The sequence below is a fragment of the Crocodylus siamensis genome, chromosome 12, assembly GCF_052110815.1.
Source record: "Crocodylus siamensis isolate JL-2025a chromosome 12, ASM5211081v1, whole genome shotgun sequence".
Lineage (NCBI taxonomy): Eukaryota > Metazoa > Chordata > Crocodylia > Crocodylidae > Crocodylus > Crocodylus siamensis.
The window spans coordinates 7051097-7068283 of NC_143406.1; the positions used below are offsets into that span (position 1 = coordinate 7051097).

The 17187-nt window shown below is 46.4% G+C and overlaps 1 protein-coding gene across 3 annotated transcripts in view; it reads left to right on the forward strand.

Annotated features, from left to right (window-relative positions):
- Positions 1-17187, forward strand: part of DVL1 (dishevelled segment polarity protein 1) — a 174472-nt gene that overhangs the window by 151207 nt on the left and 6078 nt on the right. For 2 of the 3 annotated variants that reach the window (XM_090024159.1, XM_090024162.1), the window contains 9 exons: positions 3785-3878; positions 4669-4738; positions 6105-6244; positions 6648-6724; positions 7366-7433; positions 7588-7737; positions 13960-14091; positions 14878-15045; positions 16520-16726. In XM_090024159.1, coding sequence (XP_089880285.1) covers positions 3785-3878; positions 4669-4738; positions 6105-6244; positions 6648-6724; positions 7366-7433; positions 7588-7737; positions 13960-14091; positions 14878-15045; positions 16520-16726 — 1106 coding nt within the window. The remainder of the gene's footprint in view (positions 1-3784; positions 3879-4668; positions 4739-6104; positions 6245-6647; positions 6725-7365; positions 7434-7587; positions 7738-13959; positions 14092-14877; positions 15046-16519; positions 16727-17187) is intronic. The other variant, XM_090024160.1, reaches the window with a different exon arrangement.

A 17187-nucleotide genomic window follows, 5' to 3' on the forward strand; every position in this document is an offset into this window, starting at 1 on the left:
GCTGTGCTAGTAAGGCTGTACTGGGAGGGGGGTTGGAGGGCTTTTGGCAACCGGGAGCCCAGTGCTGCCAGATGCAGCTCCGCGGGAGTTTGGACCCTGTGTGTGTATGCATCTCCAGGGAAACTTGGCTGCGAGCACAGCTGGTGCCGGAGCAGCCCCCAATCAGGTGAAACCTTTCCCCTGCCATCTCCTGGTGAGCTCCTGCTGCAGCGAGCGGGTTTCCCCTGTGTACCTGCCCGGGGTCCGGGTCATCCTCTGCTGGCCTGGTACGGTGCTGGAGGAACGGCCTGGGCCCCGTTTTATCCCCCTACCTCCCATGGTGCCAACTGGGACCCAGGCTTTCTCTGTTGCTGGGGCACAGCTTTGGCCTCTGCCCACCTCCCTCTTCATATAGGTGCTGCATAGATGGTACCCCCTGCCCCATATTTCCTAACCCCTGTCCCAGATTGAGTTTTTTTCATCTCCTCTGTTGATGATTATCATCAGTAATCATTTTCTGTTGGTCTGTGATTGTGAGGCATCATCGATGTTTATCAATTAAAAAAAAAAAAAAGACTCCTACCAAGCCTGTTTATGGAGCAAATTATTCTATAGGGTACTTACATAAGTAGCCTCAATTGTAGGAACATCTTAAACATGATAAAAAACTTTTGGCCTGTACATGAATGCTGTTTTGGGAAGTCGAGACCATCATGGGGTTTGTTTTTTTCCTTCAGAAAAACCCTATAACCCTGTTGTCTGTAGTTGATCCTCTCTGAAAGTGCCTGACGTTTGGGTAGTGAAGTCACTGCTCACCTTTGCAAATGCTGACTATTGCCATCTCTTGTGGAATTGCTCTGCTTATCAGCATTGGAAAGGAAGTCCTTGAGAACGACAAATCTCTATTAGTTCTGTGTACCCAAATGAATTGTGAGGTTCACTGTGTGCTTCCCTTGTCCTCCATGTCCAGGGCGCATGTCTGAGTGGCGTTAGACTCTCGTGATGGGAGGTGTCATCGTGTGTCGTTCCCCCCCTCCCCCCCCAAGTATTCAGCCTCTTTTGCGGTATTTTAACATTTCTGAACATGAACATGGCTGTCCTTGAAGATCATGGGCATGTAGTCTTGAAAACAGGTCCAGAAGGATGTTCTTCATATTTGTGTGTGTGTGAGAGAGAGTGCAATTATTTGTTCAGTATATATTATTAATATATACAATTTATAGTATTATTTCTGATTTACACGCACACATGCACATAGATTTCATAGACATTAGGGCTGGAAGGGACCTCGGGAGATCATTGAGTCCAGCCCCCTGCCCAAAGGGCAGGAAGTCAGCTGGGGCCATAGGATCCCAGCAAGATAAGCATCCAATTTACTCTTGAAGGTGTTCAATGTAGGTGTTTGAACCACCTTCGCTGGCAGACTGTTCCAGACCTTGGGGGCTCGGACAGTAAAGAAATTCTTCCTTATGTCCAGCCTGAAACGGTCTTGCAGGAGTTTGTGACCGTTCGACCTCGTCATCCCTTGGGGCGCTCTGGTGAACAGATGTTCCCCCAGATCCTGGTGGTCACCCCTGATAAACTTATAGGTGGCCATCAGATCCCCCCTGAGCCTGCGCTTTTCCAGGCTAAAGACTCCCATGGCTCTCAGCCTGTCATCGTAAGATCTGTTTTCCTGACCTCTGATCACGCGCGTGGCTCCTCTCTGGACTCTCTCAAGCTTCTCCACATCCTTTTTGAATTGTGGAGCCCAAAACTGGACGCAGTACTCCAGCTGCGGCCTCACCAAGGCCGAGTACAAGGGGAGAATGACGTCCCGGGATTTGCTCAAGAAGCATCTATGGATGCAAGCCAGCGTTTTTGTCGCTTTACTAGCCGCAGCATCGCATTGCAGGCTCATGTTCATCTTGTGGTCAATGATGACCCCCAAGTCTCTTTCTTCTGTAGTGCTATCCAACGTAGCACTGCCGAGTCTATAAGGGTGCTGCAGGTTTTTCCTCCCAAGGTGGAGAACCTTGCATTTTTCGGTGTTGAACGCCATCAGGTTCTCATCTGCCCATTTGCTGAGCTTGTCCAGGTCAGCCTGGATCACCCGCCTGTCTTCTGGTGTGGATGCTTTGCCCCAATGTTTGGTGTCATCGGCGAACTTGGCCAGTCCACTCCTGACTCCAATGTCCACATCATTAATGAAGATGTTGAACAGGGTGGGTCCCAGGACAGAGCCTTGAGGGACCCCACTGGTCACAGGGCACCACGATGAGTGACTGCCATCAATTACAACCCTCTGAGTCCGACCACGGAGCCAATTTCCCAGCCAGCGGATCGTGGTGGAGCCAAGGCCACAACTGGGCAGTTTGGCCAAGAGGTGATCATGGGATACCAGATCAAAAGCTTTTTTGAAGTCAAGATATATGACATCAATCTCTTCTCCTTTGTCCAGGTGATAGGTCACCTGGTCATAGAAGGAAATGAGATTGGTCAAACAAGACCTACCCGCAACAAACCCGCGCTGGCTATCCCTTAGGATGTTAGCCTGGGCCAGTCCCTCAAGGATGGCCTCCTTAATAAACTTTTCTAAGATCTTCCCCAGGATAGAAGTCAGGCTAATGGGCCTGTAGTTAGCCGGATCCACTCTCCTCCCTTTCTTGAAGATCGGCACCACATTGGCCTTCTTCCAGTCTTCGGGTACTACACCAGAGCGCCAGGAGTTTTCCAAGATCCGTGCCATTCACATATATGAATCAGATGCCTGTGTCAGCTCAGTTGCTTGTAGCATTATCCTAGTTAAAGATACAGCATCGCTGAATGCTTTCCCTTTTTCAGTTTATGCTGAACAATTCATCATGACAAACAGGAAGGGTTGGTATACTTGGGGTTCCTCATCTAACCATGGTTGTGAAGTCTGTGTGTCGTTCTCACCTCTGCCATACCTTCCTTGGGTGAACTTGGGCAAATCACACTACCTCTTTCTGCAGTTCAGCTTCCCACCTGTAAAATGTAAAATAGTGAAACCCAGCTTTACAGGTTGGTGCTGAGGATAGACATTTTAGTGCATGTAGCACTCCTGGAAGCTGTGGTGATGTGGGACCTTAGGTAAGTCTGCAGCCAACATAAAAAAGAGCAGTGTGGTTACTGTTGGATATGAGTTTCTCCATCTGTCAGATCAAGGAGCCATCAGAATAAGCATAGCTATGTGCAGTAATTTGTTACCTTTGAGGCTTGATTTTAATCCTTAGTAACACGAGAGAACAGGAGCACCCTGACACACATCCACACCTCTCTCTCCATGTCCCACAGTGTATTATCACATGATTCTCCAAGGTCCTCTGGTCTGGAGCTGCTCAGAGCAAGGATTGAAAATCATTGTTTCGCCCAAGGCTATTTATACTGTGTACATTTTTCTGCACTGGGTAAGGAGGTCAGGACCACCTTTAAAGCACTGGGAGATAATGGGTGCCTGCAACCTTCAGGTGGTTAAATCAGAATGATTTGTATTTGCAGAAGTGGGGGCTGAATTCATTCTTGCTTCTGGCAAGAAGAAAGATGATAAATTATTCTCATTAATCTGTGCTGTAATTTAGACTGTAACTTCCCTGTCAGAGTGAATCTGCTACCTTGTCCATACTGCTCAGCAGAAGCCAAGATCTAACATACTCGGGGTGAGCATCAGTTCATCAGCCAGGGGTGGAGGGCAAGTTAAAAACCAGTGTCCTGTACCTTTGGGAATTAGCCTTTAGTGGCATTGCAGAGAGTTGTGAATTGTCATGGATTTGCACAGTTGAAGTGGACTCTGGATTTCCCCCAGGTTGAGTAGCTCTACTGAGCAAAGTACATCATCCCGGCTGATCCGGAAACATAAACGCAGGAGGAGGAAACAAAGGATGCGGCAGATTGACAGGGTAAGGATGAAACGGGAACATACGGCAGCATGTTTTTCTGAATAGCACAGTGTGCACATGAACGAGGTTACGGGATAGATCTACATCCCCTGAAGTCAGCAGAAAGACTCCCTTGGATCAGGTCTGTAATGACCTAGGAGATTTGAAGCTATATCTCAGATGATAACTGTTCCCTTCAGCCCTTTGCCTTTGAAGCTGAGCGACCCCAATTTTTGCTACATTTCCACAGCCACCTGCTCCCTTTAGACAGCCTCTGCCACGATGCTTTCCTGCCTCACTGTTAAAACTGGGGAGAGAGTTAGTCAAAAAATATTTCCTGAACATGCTTGTGCTGTTTCCTGGTTGTTGTCTTGCATACATTTATGGGATCACGTTTTGTTTGCAAAGCTGTTTAGGGAGATACTTTGATATCTATGAGCACAAGAACTCACAGTCACATGAATATCTTAGCAAGAGAAGAACTTTCTTTAAGCCATCCAGTCAGGAAACAGGCTCCACACCTGTGGTTAGCTCAGACAGAGGATCTCTAATACTGAGCGCATGCTCAGAGCAATTTGCATACAGCCCATGGATGAAATGTATCTTTTTCAAGAATTATAAATAATGAACCAGTTTTAAGAAATCACAGTGGGGACTCGGTTGGCTCCCAAAAAGAAGGAAGGTCTAAATTTGATCAGTTGGTTGCTCCTAACAAATTCCTCCCTACCTGTTATTTTTACTGCCATATTTTAATATATTTTTAAAAGATATGATATTTATGGCTTTTCATTTGCTTTTCTATTTCTTCCAGTCATCCTCCTTTAGCAGCATCACAGATTCCACCATGTCTCTAAACATCATCACCGTCACGCTCAACATGGGTAAGAGGGCATGTAGGATCATAAGATCATAGGAATTTAGTAGAATTGTTGTTTTATTAATAAATGGATTTATCCTAGCGCTGCATATATGGAGTGTTTGCTTTTAAAGTCAGTGTTGTCAAGGATAATTTCAGTCCCCCAGCTACTCTAAAAAGGGCCTAAGTCAGAGGTGTGCAAAATACTGGGGAGCGGATCACTGCTTTGCTTCAGGCCCCAAGCCCTTACTATCACTGCCACGCAATCCCAGCCCTGGCACTGCCCCGCTCATCTGTCCCGCTCCCAGACGTCTCTCTCCGCTCGCCTGCAGCCCCAACCCATCCAGCTGGCCATGTGCACCCTGTCCACGGGGGTCTCAGCCAGTCTCCATGAAGACCCCACCCGCCCGCTCTGTCAAGCATCCCCAGTGGTAGGTGCAGGGTGGACAGCTCCTGGGTTGGATAGGATCAATTGCCCCTCCCCGCCCCCTGCCATACTGGGAAGGGTCAGCATCTCCTGTTCCCCCTCACCCCAGTGCATAGGGTCAGAGCAGCACCCCTCCACCCTCAGCCTGCAACAGCTCACCAAAACTCCCTAAGTGGCCCTTGAGCCCAAACAATTGCCGACCCTGACCTAAGTCCTCCTTACTTCAGTGGACTCATGTCTAGGTTCAGGGAATGTGAGTTAAACGCTATGACACTTTTAACCACTGCCCAGATTCCCAAATGCAGCTTGTGTCTGGTGGCATGCCTCGGCTCCCCCACTGCAGCTGGCTCAGATTGGCCTTCTTTTGGGCAGGCAGAACAGGGCCTCTGACCCAAGCCACTGCAGGTAAAATTCTCGTCCTTGCAGAAATGGTCCTGCCAAGGCAGATGTTGCCTTCCCTGTCGGGAAGGCAGGCAGCAGGGTGGTGAAGGCCTATGCTGCTGCTGTGCATACTGTCCCCATTGTCCAGCTACACAGAAATGGGCACGGCTGTCAGTCCAGCGCTTTTCAGTAGCACCGAATTCCTGTGGCCTCAGTGAAGTATGGAAAAACAAATGCCGCCTGATGCTGATAAGTGTTTAATATCTAGGTGAAGACAGGACTTTTCAATAGAGTTTCTTTCCCTCATTTATTTAAAATGTGTACATTTTCAACATGTGCTATGAAAAAATAATCTGCAGTCAGCAGCTATCTCCTGCTACAGTGCATGTGCCAGGGACAGTCCACCAGCTCAGCTTACCCTCCCGCTCTGAATGTCGAAAACATCCCAGTTGATTAATGCAGTAGCATTAAGAGAAGACAGATGATGTCCAGGTTTCTCAAGCCCATGGGATGACTCACTGCCAGCTTTCAATGTCCTGCCAATCACCTTGTTTGCTTTCTTTCCCTCCCTCTGTCTATATAGAAAAATATAATTTCTTGGGGATCAGCATCGTAGGACAGAGCAACGACCGGGGTGACGGTGGGATTTACATTGGCTCTATTATGAAAGGAGGGGCCGTGGCAGCAGATGGTCGTATTGAACCGGGAGACATGCTTCTACAGGTTGGTCCATGTCTGAAAAATGATACTGCTGTCTGAGGCATTAGTGGCTTCAGATCAGCCTTTATATGGGGATGCTTCGCGCTGTGGTCTGTGAGCAAAATTCTTCTCTGTGCAGAGGGGCTTGCCTAAGGCATTTTATCGCTTGGGCCCCCCACTCTTTGCTGTTTGATTTGCACTCCCTTTGCTCACTGGATGACCAACTCTGCTGCAAGATAGCTGCACCTTCCCCAGCAAATGAAAACATTTTAATGCTAATCACATTTGGTGCCTCACCTACAGTTCTTGAGCGTATATTGTTAATCGCCATTCTTAGGGAAATACACAACATTAAACTAATCCAAATGGGTCCTTCCCCTGTCTGTTGCAATATGGGACCATCTGTATCTTTTGTGATCTGTTCTAGGTGAATGATGTCAACTTTGAGAACATGAGCAATGATGATGCAGTACGGGTTTTGCGGGAAATAGTCTCCAAGCCTGGGTAAGTGCCTTTCCAGATCCCTTCTTTCCTCTCCTCCTTCTCCTTCTCTTGCCATTATGAGTACTGAGAAAACTGCAAAGAGTTTGGCAGTTCAGTTGGGATAAGTATGTAGAGCATGGACACTAATCTCAACTCTTTGACCTTCTTGGTGCAAGTGCTAAACAGGTGAGATCCTGTGTGCTGATATACCTGACAAAATGAACACAAGCTGGGAGTCGTCATACTGTTTCATTCCCTGCAGGGTTTCTAGGACCTAGTTCCTTTATAGGGTGGGACTTTCAAAGACCTCCACAGCTGCCGATCCTGCATTTTTCGCCAGCACTGAATTCCTGTTGCTCAGATAATATGTGCGGATCCAGCCTGATGCTGGCACGCAGTCCCTGCACTGACTTCTTTGGAGGCAAAGTGTCTATGGAAGGACAGGGCTTCCATTGAAGAGGCAACATGCCCAACGCTCTGATTATTACAGCAGGTATGGGAGGTAGATCATCCAGCCGGTAGTATGACAATTTGGCCAACATCTCAGAAGCCTCTTTCCAAATGAAGAACAAAGATGTTTCCCGCAGTGCTGTAATGTCAGTCTCACAGCTTCTACAAGGAAGGAGAATAGAGTCATCCTTACTTGTTTTTCTTATTTTCAGACCTATCAGCCTAACAGTAGCCAAATGCTGGGACCCCACACCCAGGAGTTACTTCACCATCCCCAGGGGTAAGTGAGCAGCCAGCTTTGTGGTGTTGACAGACGCAGAGAATTCATAGCAAAAAAACCCACAGGGTCCAGGCATTTCCTCACTATTAAATCCTGGTGAGTGGAGCCTGCCAAAGTCTGATTTCTTTCTTATTGCTTTCTTTTGTTGTTTCAGCTGAACCAGTGAGGCCAATCGACCCTGCAGCGTGGATCTCTCATACCACAGCCATGACGGGAGCATACCCCCGTTACGGTATGAGCCCCTCCATGAGCACCATCACATCTACCAGCTCCTCACTAACAAGCTCAATTCCCGATTCGGAAAGTAAGTCACACTGCGGCCAGCACAGGGCAGGTATCTTCTGCTCAGGGCCGGCAGTGTAGAGCTATACAAAAAGCAAAACAAACCACAAACCAAACCACAAGCACAATGCAAACAACAGCTGCAAAGAAAACCTGTATTTTTCTATTTATTTTATTTTTGACTTTTGTGGGGAGCATAAAACTTTCCAAAGGTCAAAGGTTAAAACTGCAATAACTCAACACCAGTTGGGCAAAGGTTCACACTTTGGAGAGGATGGTTTCTGGCCCTTTAAGAGAGTTTCCTATCATCCTATCAGAAGCCAGTGGGTGGGGAGTCTTTACTTTACTTTACATCAATCCCTTAAAGGGATAGAAACCATTTTGTCCCAAATGAATAACCTTGCTTGCGAGACAGCAGGGCACCATAGCAGGAATCTTTCTATTGACATTCACGATAGACATCCCAATTGTATTAGGATTTTTAGTGGGTTTCCTCTTTATGGAACTCTATTAAACAAACAGAAAAGAAAAGAGAAAGTGAAGCTGTGCTTTCTGAAACAAAGGATCAGATTTATTCCCCTCCAACAATCTGTTCTTGGAGTTTTCAAGTTATTAACTTGGAAATTTTAGAGCTGAATACACAAAACTGAAGGAATGAAAGGCTTGACTCCTTGTGTTCTCTCTGACAAAATGCAGCCCCTGATTTGTAAGCACCCTGCCATAATGCAAGACAAGTAAATATAAATGATGTTTCCTGAGCTTTTGGCTGCAATTCAAGAAAGCTTCCTTATTCAAGATACCACTTAAGTACTTGCTTAAGCCTCTTTGAAGTCAAAGACACTCAGCACATGCTTAAATGTCCTGGATAAAAGAGGAATAAAGAGATTGGATACTAAAACTATGCAGGACTGGTTCGCCTCTTCAAGTGTGTTGCCACCTAGTGTTCTACCATGAGCCACGGAGTCTACTTGAGTTTTGGTGCTCGCATTGCAGTGAATGCTCAGCCCAACCTTGCTAAATTGTACGGGCTGGGGAGATATTTCCTAATGGCCCATGAACAGGAAATTGTAGAGTCTTTTGGCCTAAGTCAGGATCAGATTCCTGTCTCGGTCTCTTACTCACAAATGGGGAAGTCCTGAGTGAACGACAGTGCCCTTTTTTCAAGTGGAAGCGATGTTGGTGCTGGTTTTCCATAATAGTTCGTCTTTATTTACAAAATAAAGCCAGCATTTTACAAAGTGACTCTTCCAAAAGAGCTGATGTCTGGGGTATGAGTGCTTAGAATTATATACAAGTGAGGGCCCGGAGAGAGATCTCAAGTGGAACACCCAAAACCCCTGAGTTACTCCCAAATTACAGGCCCCCTTTAACCATGTGTGTCTGTGTAGATTAGAAGGAAAAACTGGTTATAGGAGTGTCACTTACTCACACCTCTTTAAATATGTGCTTTGCACAGGAAATATTCTAATTGCACATGGTAATAGTGAAAAGGCTGATTCTTTCGAAGAATCATAACACTGCTGCTCATCTCTTGACGTTCTTTCAGCTCCAAGTTGAATTTTGCAATGATGCAACCTAACTTAGACATGTTAGGGAACTTTGCATCTTTAGTAGGACACATTTCTTTCTTTCAGATTTCCACTACAGAAATATATAGAAGGGAAGAGAACCTTTCACACAAATTTTTAAACCAGTCTGTATCACAGGTCTAGCCATTCTTGATAGACTCTAGAAGTTACTTTAACTTCTAGAAGTGGAGACAGAAGGTTTTTTTTCCATGAAGGCCTTGGTCAGTATATAACCCAGGAAGCCAGTTGAACTCATATGCTCAGTTCAGCAAGCGCTGCAGCATTTGGCTAAGTTGAAACCTAAATGAAATAGGTCTTTCTGAGCAATTTCTACAAACATCTATGGAAACCCTTTTGGTTTTCTCCCCAGGACATTCTGAAGAACTTTTTCAGATGGGAGAAGGTTTACAGAAAGACAAAAGCAGTACAGACCTTGACTGATCATTTACAGAGCTTTTGGATTAATGATCACTGACCAAATCTTTCTTGGGCAGATGTTTGGTTCAAGTATGAAACCCAATAATGTCTGTGAGTTGGGGGTGCCTTTGTGATTGAAAGGACCAACAAATTCCTCCAGACTGGGTGGTTTCCCTCTCTTTCCCTTCCTCCTGTTCTCTCTGATTTCATAAGCAGGCAGTAGCTAGAATGACATTCTCACCTTGAAACTCTGAGGAGGGAGTTATCATCTCTCTTGTAGGTCTAGTGGCTCGGCATCTCTCTAGATATTAGGTGGCACCAGGAAAAGGGAAAAATATCGGCAGTCAAAGGTGAGCAAACCACTCACCCCACCACAGTTTTATCTTGAGATGCGTTTTTCAGTCTTATGCACACTAGAGATTACCGGAGTCTAGCGTCTCTGCTGATTGCTGTCAAACAATGAGAGTCTGTTACTCTGTTGACATTCCTCTTAAAACATTAATGTATCAGGTGCCTTGATGCACAGTAAAGTGATTTAGAAATGTGGAACGCAGACACCCTCTTAATCACATGCCTAAAACAAAGGTTGCGTGAGAGCACAGCTGCTCTTTTGGAGATTGCTTTTCCCTTCTATGCCTGTGGTGCAAAATTCCCCCCTTTTTTTTTTTTTTTAACTCGGGTAGGAGAAAAATCTGAAAGCAGAAGAAAGAGGGGGATTGCTTTGGAGAGGGAGTAGTCCCAATGGACTTGGAATCAGGACTCCAGTTTCCATTCCTGGCTGCCACTCGCTCAGATGAGTCCATTAGCTTCGCCATGGCTCAACGTCCCCACCAACAAGATGGACGTGGCACTGCTGACACACCCCATCACCATGTGCTGAGCTTTGATTCATTCATTCTCGTTCTCAAAGCATTTTGAGATCCCCAGGTGGCAGGTACTAGAGAAGGGCAGCATTTTCTTATAAGCAGTTTTGTTGCATATTTCTTGAAGAGCAGCAAGGTTGATAAGACGCTGCCCTGCCATTCATTCAGTTCCCTTTCCTGTCTTCTCCACTGTGGGCCAGTTCACCTGGAGGCAGAACAGAAGCAACCAATCCAGGTCTCACTGGGGAGGAAGATTGGACTTAACACGTTGACGGCTCAAGCCCTGGCCACGTGGACAGACTTGCCCTGAAACAGGGAACTTGGAGGCAAAAGCTTCTGAAGCAACTGCATACGAACAAGCTGCTATCTTGAGGAGGAATTACAAGCAGGATAACTTTTTCTGGGGGAAGGGGATAGCTTTGCTTGCCACTAAAGCAGATGAGAGCTTTAGGTCTTAAAGGAACCCACAACACAGCAGGGCATGTCTGTTCTGCTCTCCCTAATTCTTCACAGCAGTTCCCTTAAACACAGGACCCCTGAGGGTCTTGAACACCCAGTCACTGCTTCAATTATGCTCCTTCCCAGGGCATTGCTCTTGAGCCTGGCTTACCCACTCACTCCTGCTCCACACATGCTAGCCCCAGAAATGAGCTGGCGAAGCCACCAGGAGAGAGCTCCCTCCTCTGCTTTTGAGATGTCGGTCTCTGCCTTGTCTCTGCCGCGCTTGAGAGCAGGTATAGGGGGTGCCTTTAACTGCCTCATTGCCTGGTTTGGTGCCGGCAGAGTGTATCATCAGGGAGCCCTGTAGATGTATCTTATGAGACCAGACAGACCCAGATTTCCACATTAATTATTGCTGTAAAAAAACTACCTCATTTTTCTCTAATAATTTTAACTCCCTTCTAGGCAAGTGTTCTCTGGCAGTAACCTGTAGTATTCTCTGTGTGGGGCCAATTCCCATGCCAGCTTACCTATAAAAGCAGACCTGAATTCCTCTGTTTCAAATGCTCACTTGATTTTTGTGCACTTGGCCTCTCCACATTCATTCTAGACATCCTTGGGTGTAAAAGAATATATCATTCTCTAGGGAGAGCCCTGAACATTGCAAAGCTTGTCTTGAAAGTTGTAGGGCTTGAGGAGTTGATCCAAAGCCTACTGAAATCAATGGGAGTTTTTCTGTATTGACACCAGGGGGCTTGGGTCCAGACCACTTCTGTGGAACTCCATGTTGATAAAGGAACCCTGTCTGGATCTCCGTGTTCATGCCCCAAAACCAGATAGCCTGTGCCTTGACAAATGCACATGTGAGTTCAAGTGAAGATGCAAAGTAGACATGGCAAGAGGTGAGGTGTATCAGCATTGTGCTGCTGCATGTACTTTCCTTTTCTCTGATCTTTGAAAGTGGATAGGCAAAGCTGGGAGACCAGGGTGCCACTCAGAAAAGTCTGGAAAAGCCTGATAATATCTCATTCAGGAAAAAGTAGGTGTTTCCCTCCTGCCTGTACTTGCACTCATATAATCACTTAATGCAGCCATGTTGTCAGGCCTAGAGTTATGAGGCAGCGTCCAGTCCTGTTTTGGTACATTTTTTCTGATGTAACCAAGAGTTTTCCTATTTGAATAACCACCAGCAGAACTATAGCCTGCTTAATTGGTCTTGTTTTCCCTCTTGCGCTTTCTAATGACATCATGTTGAGCTAGATATAGAATATAGGTTTCCATGAAAATCCAGTTTATTGCTCCCCACATATTTACATCAGACTTTTTTTGTTTCAGAAAAAATAAAAAATGTATATTGCTTTTTGCTACTAACCAGACTAACTAAAGCAAAAGCAAGATCTTAGCATTGCTCAGCGTGTATGAAGGTATAAAAACCTCACGTGTGTTTGGTGCACGGTGCTATATTTCATGCATGTAGATGTGCATGTATCAAAATGGATGTTTTTGAGTTTTCATTGTTCCATACTTGTGCCTCTTACCAAAATCCGAGTGTGGCTGAAGTGAAATAAAACGGATTCCTTTGATGGGTGGCTCAGGGGTATATATATGAGAGATGGGCCTAGGCTGCTAAATCTGGAACCACGTGGTGGGTATGATTTTTTTCAGAGCTGGGAGGATGGGAGGCAGGGGTCGCTTTCTAGTGGGTGGCCATTAAAAACTGAGGATAAGCTGGGGATTGGATCAGTCTGCTGGCGTTTGAGGTGTGTGCCCATTTCTAAATATCGTCATCTCTAGCAAGCCCAAGAGCTGCTACGTTAACAGTCTGGGTAGAGAAAGAAGGCCTGGATGGGTGGATAACTAAATTGTAAGGTACCCACCCCAGAGTGTCATACCAAGGGCAGGGAGGCCACACTGACTTCTGCCCAGCCAGGACTGGAGATCTAGCGGGCCCTTGCTTCTTCCAGGAGCCTCTTGAACCATACACAATGCAGGAGGGTGAAAGGAGAACAGTAACAACCACTCAGTGCTACAGCTCTTCCAAACCCCTCTGCAGGAGGGAGCTGCATGGGGGAATAGATGTTCTTAGATCTCATTTCCCTGGCTTGTAAAGCTGTCTGTCATTTGTGTACCACTAAACAGGTCATTTTGCAGGAGCCCGCTAGCCTGCCTCATCTGTATTGATACTGGCTTTCTTGTACTTTCCTGATCTACTCCACTTCTTCCAGTAAGGCCTGTGGCCTGATCCTGTTAACCTGAGTGCAAGGTGCCTGCACAGTCTTTTATGTCCCATTGCAATTGGCACCATTCGTAGTAATAAACCTAAAGCCTAACGTAGAAACAATAAGTACCCATTCCTACTGCCGCTGCACATACAGCTGCCGCTCCACCTTCAGTAGATTTGAATGTGGACTGCAGTACGAACAGAAAATAGCTAGCGTCTTGGGCGTTCTCCCCTGTGATGCTAAGTGCAGAGGAGTGGAGCGAAACAGGACAGTAATAACGGTAAATCCACAGGGCTCCTGTGCTCCACGACTTAAACCAGTCTCACCAAGGAGATTCTTTTCTGAGTCTGTATGAAGGCTCTAATTCTGTATCAATAACGAGAATGAGTCTCTGGTATCTTGGGCCAGATCCTATTCTGCCCCTTAGGTGTCTAAGTGCATTCCTTTGCCACCTTGCTCGAACCCCTGAGAAACCGTTAATGCTCTATTTTGGTCATCCTACCCTTAAGACTAAGTCACAAAAGCATAAAGAGGAGGAAGACCCACCTGACTTTTTTGTTGAAGAGAAGCATACTTAGATGCCTACATACCACTTAGATGCCTGATAGATGGGCTGAGATCTGGCATCTGAATCTCACGTCTGCTTAATCCAAACAGTGAGCTGAAAAGAAGCAACTTTCTCTCTGCAAACCCAGCCGGGTTCGGAGAAGCATGTAACCTGTCTTCCTTTCAGAATTAGAAGAATCTCCCTTAACTGTGAAGAGCGACATGGCCACTATCGTCAAGGTTATGCAGTTACCTGACTCAGGCCTCGAAATCCGAGACAGGATGTGGTTGAAAATTACCATCTCCAATGCAGTAATAGGTAAGGAGTTCACAGGGGTGCTGTAGAGATCACCCAGCCTTTTATTAGGAAGCAATTGACTTTTAGAGCCATTTGGAGTGCCCATCCCACCACCATGTGTTTTATGTGGGAAAGAATCTAGTCTTGAGGGAGGCAACAGCTCTAGTTTTGAACCTGGGTGGGCAAAGGCTAGGCAAGTTTCTGTGCCCAGTATCCCATTGTAGCTTGCCCCTTACTTATAATACTCTTTCTGTTCCAGTCCTGTGTCTGCATGCTCTGGCAAAGCCCCACCATCCAGAATAGCATCACTTCCTACCACTCCAGTCCTAAATATCTTTCAGTTCTGCCAAGGCATCTCAGTCATGGCAGAAATTACCCCCTTTATTGTAGCTTTGATTAGAGACTGCCTAGATAGTCAGTATCATGGCAGTTTTCCATGAACAAGCCACTTCTAAAATATCCGAATATTAGTCAAATATGTGAATATTAATAGAATATGAATTGGTACTCCCAACTATTCATCACTCTCTAAACTGGTGCCTGGTGGTAATGGCAGCACCTAGAGCTGTGTCCCACTGGAGGATGGTTGCATTTCAAGGCTGAGGCAAATTAAAGGTGGTGTGAAAATATGCTCTTAAGGTCTTAGGTTTCTTGTGCTTTGTTTTTGTAGTCCCTAGCCCAAAGGCATGGTGACCTGAATGAAGCATGGGTACTTTGTGATAGACAAGGGTGATAGGAAGATGAACATTTGACGGCTGGAGGTGACTTTGAGATGATTCTCTCCCTCTCCTCTCTGTGCACCTACAGGGGCAGATGTGGTTGACTGGCTTTACACGCACGTGGAGGGCTTCAAAGACCGACGAGAGGCTAGAAAATACGCCAGCAGCATGTTAAAACATGGCTACCTCAGGCACACTGTGAACAAAATCACCTTCTCGGAGCAGTGCTATTACGTCTTTGGGGACCTCTGTGGCAGTAAGTTCCTCACCAGTGAAGAGCAGAGCTGTGGGGAGGGGGGGTCACAGGTGTGTCTCTGAGACCAGAGATCTCCTTTCCTCCCCAGATCAAGTTCTCTCTCCATGAGATAAACATTTGGGTCACCTGGGCAGAAAGGGTGGGTCAGTCTTGAAACAGGGCAGTTGAATGGGACTTAGGAGATCTTGGCTACGCTGTGTCACCTTGGGTCTCAATTCCCAAGCTTATTGCGGTTTACAGTTTCCCCCAGTGAGGATAATATTTCCTGTTATTTAATATAGTGTTTTTGTGGCAAGGCCATTCTATCCTGATCCACCAGGGTTGGGGTCTGATTAATCACTTGGATGGTACTACAAAGCCCCATTTTCTTTTTTTTTTTTCTTTTTCCTTGGAAATAGGTGGATAGTAAATTGGAGGGACACCCTGGCTGTTCCTGAGACACTGAACAGAAAGATCAAAATGTCTCTGGGGGCGGTTGGCAAACCTAGGCTGAGAGGATCCAAGGGTTTGCAAAGCTAGGCTGATAGCCTAATAAGAACAAGCTTTCTGAGGCATCTGGTTCAGTCTATGTCTGATCAAGTTAGAGGTGTCCTGAGAGCAGCCTCTGTCATAATATTTTGGCACTTCCTCTTCCAGCTGTGACCTGAAAGTTCAGGGACTGCACGAAGATCTGATAAGAAATAAGTTAATTGGCCCTTTCCTGATCTATAAGAGGGCTTTACCCAGGGTAGTTCAGGGGGGTTCCAAGTCATGTAACCCATCCCTTGATGTTCGTTGGCTGTTTGTGAACTCCAGTTCTCTGAAAACTTGGAGCAAGGCTTCCAGAAGGACGTGTGCACAATTCTGTGCTTCATTTCTCAGTTCTCAGTGGTGGCAGATGACAGAACAAGGAGCAATGCTCTCAAGTTGCAGCAAGGGAAGTTTAGGGTAGATGTTACGAAGAACTCTCTCGCTAGCGGGGTAGTAAAGTACTGGAACAGAGAGGTGGTGGACTCTCCATCCTTGGAGGTTTTTAAGACCCAGGTTGACAAAGCCTTGGCTGGGATGATCTAGTTGGGGACGGTCCTGATTTGAGCACGAGGTTGGACTAGATGGCCTCCTGAGGTCTTTTCTGTGGTTCTGTGATTTCCATACACGTTTGCTCTGATTGCTTCATTTCATTGACCTGCCCAAATGGTTGTTTCCACAAGTTGCACATCAAACTGGAACTTCCAGCTTTGATGAGTAATGTGTACATAGTAGAAGCTTGCAGCTGTATGCATATTTTTGCACCCGCAACTGTGCATGCAAGCTTGAGAAAACCTGAGGCTCTAGGTTAAGTATTCCTGCCTACTCTCTCATGTACAGTATTTTGACTGAACTGCTGAAACAAAGTCCCAGGCCAATGCACTGGTTGTCACGGTGCATGTTGATAGTACCACGGTCTTAACTGCTATGGGAAAGCACTGCCCTCAAGTTTCCTTTCTCTCTGCAGATATGGCTGCATTGAACCTCAACAATGGGTCAAGCGGAGCCTCAGATCAGGACACTCTTGCTCCACTCCCACATCCTGCTGCACCCTGGCCATTAGGCCAAGGGTACCCCTATCAGTACCCACTCCCTGCTCCATGTTTCCCACCAGCATACCAGGACCCAGGCTTCAGCTATGGCAGTGGCAGTGCGGGTAGCCAGCAAAGTGAAGGTAAGCTTTTGAGTTGTGCATGCGCTCTTACAGCTCCCATTATTCCTGGCCATTTGCTTGACTTCCTGAGTCCTGTCCGTGCTCCCTTCCTTGTGGTTTTGTGTGCTGCATGAGTGGATTTGGTGTGACTTCACTGAATCAAGACTCTCTTTGCAAATGCAAGGGAGTGGGTTAGCCTCTCAGCCCTGCATTGGAACTGCCAATGACAGTCTAATTGAGCCCACGCACTATGCTATCTGTATAGCTATGCCACAGCTCAGCACACCACACCACATGCAAGGGGGAGCTAGACACAATGCTGCTTGCCATGTCCAATGTGGCATGGGTGTCTGTACCTTTCCTACCCCACAGCATCTCATATGAGTCTAGCACTCGCCTATTGCTAATTAATCAAACACAAATGACTCAGTCCTCATCTGGAAGTAGGTATAGAAACATCTTTGCTGCCTCAGAGGGAAAAC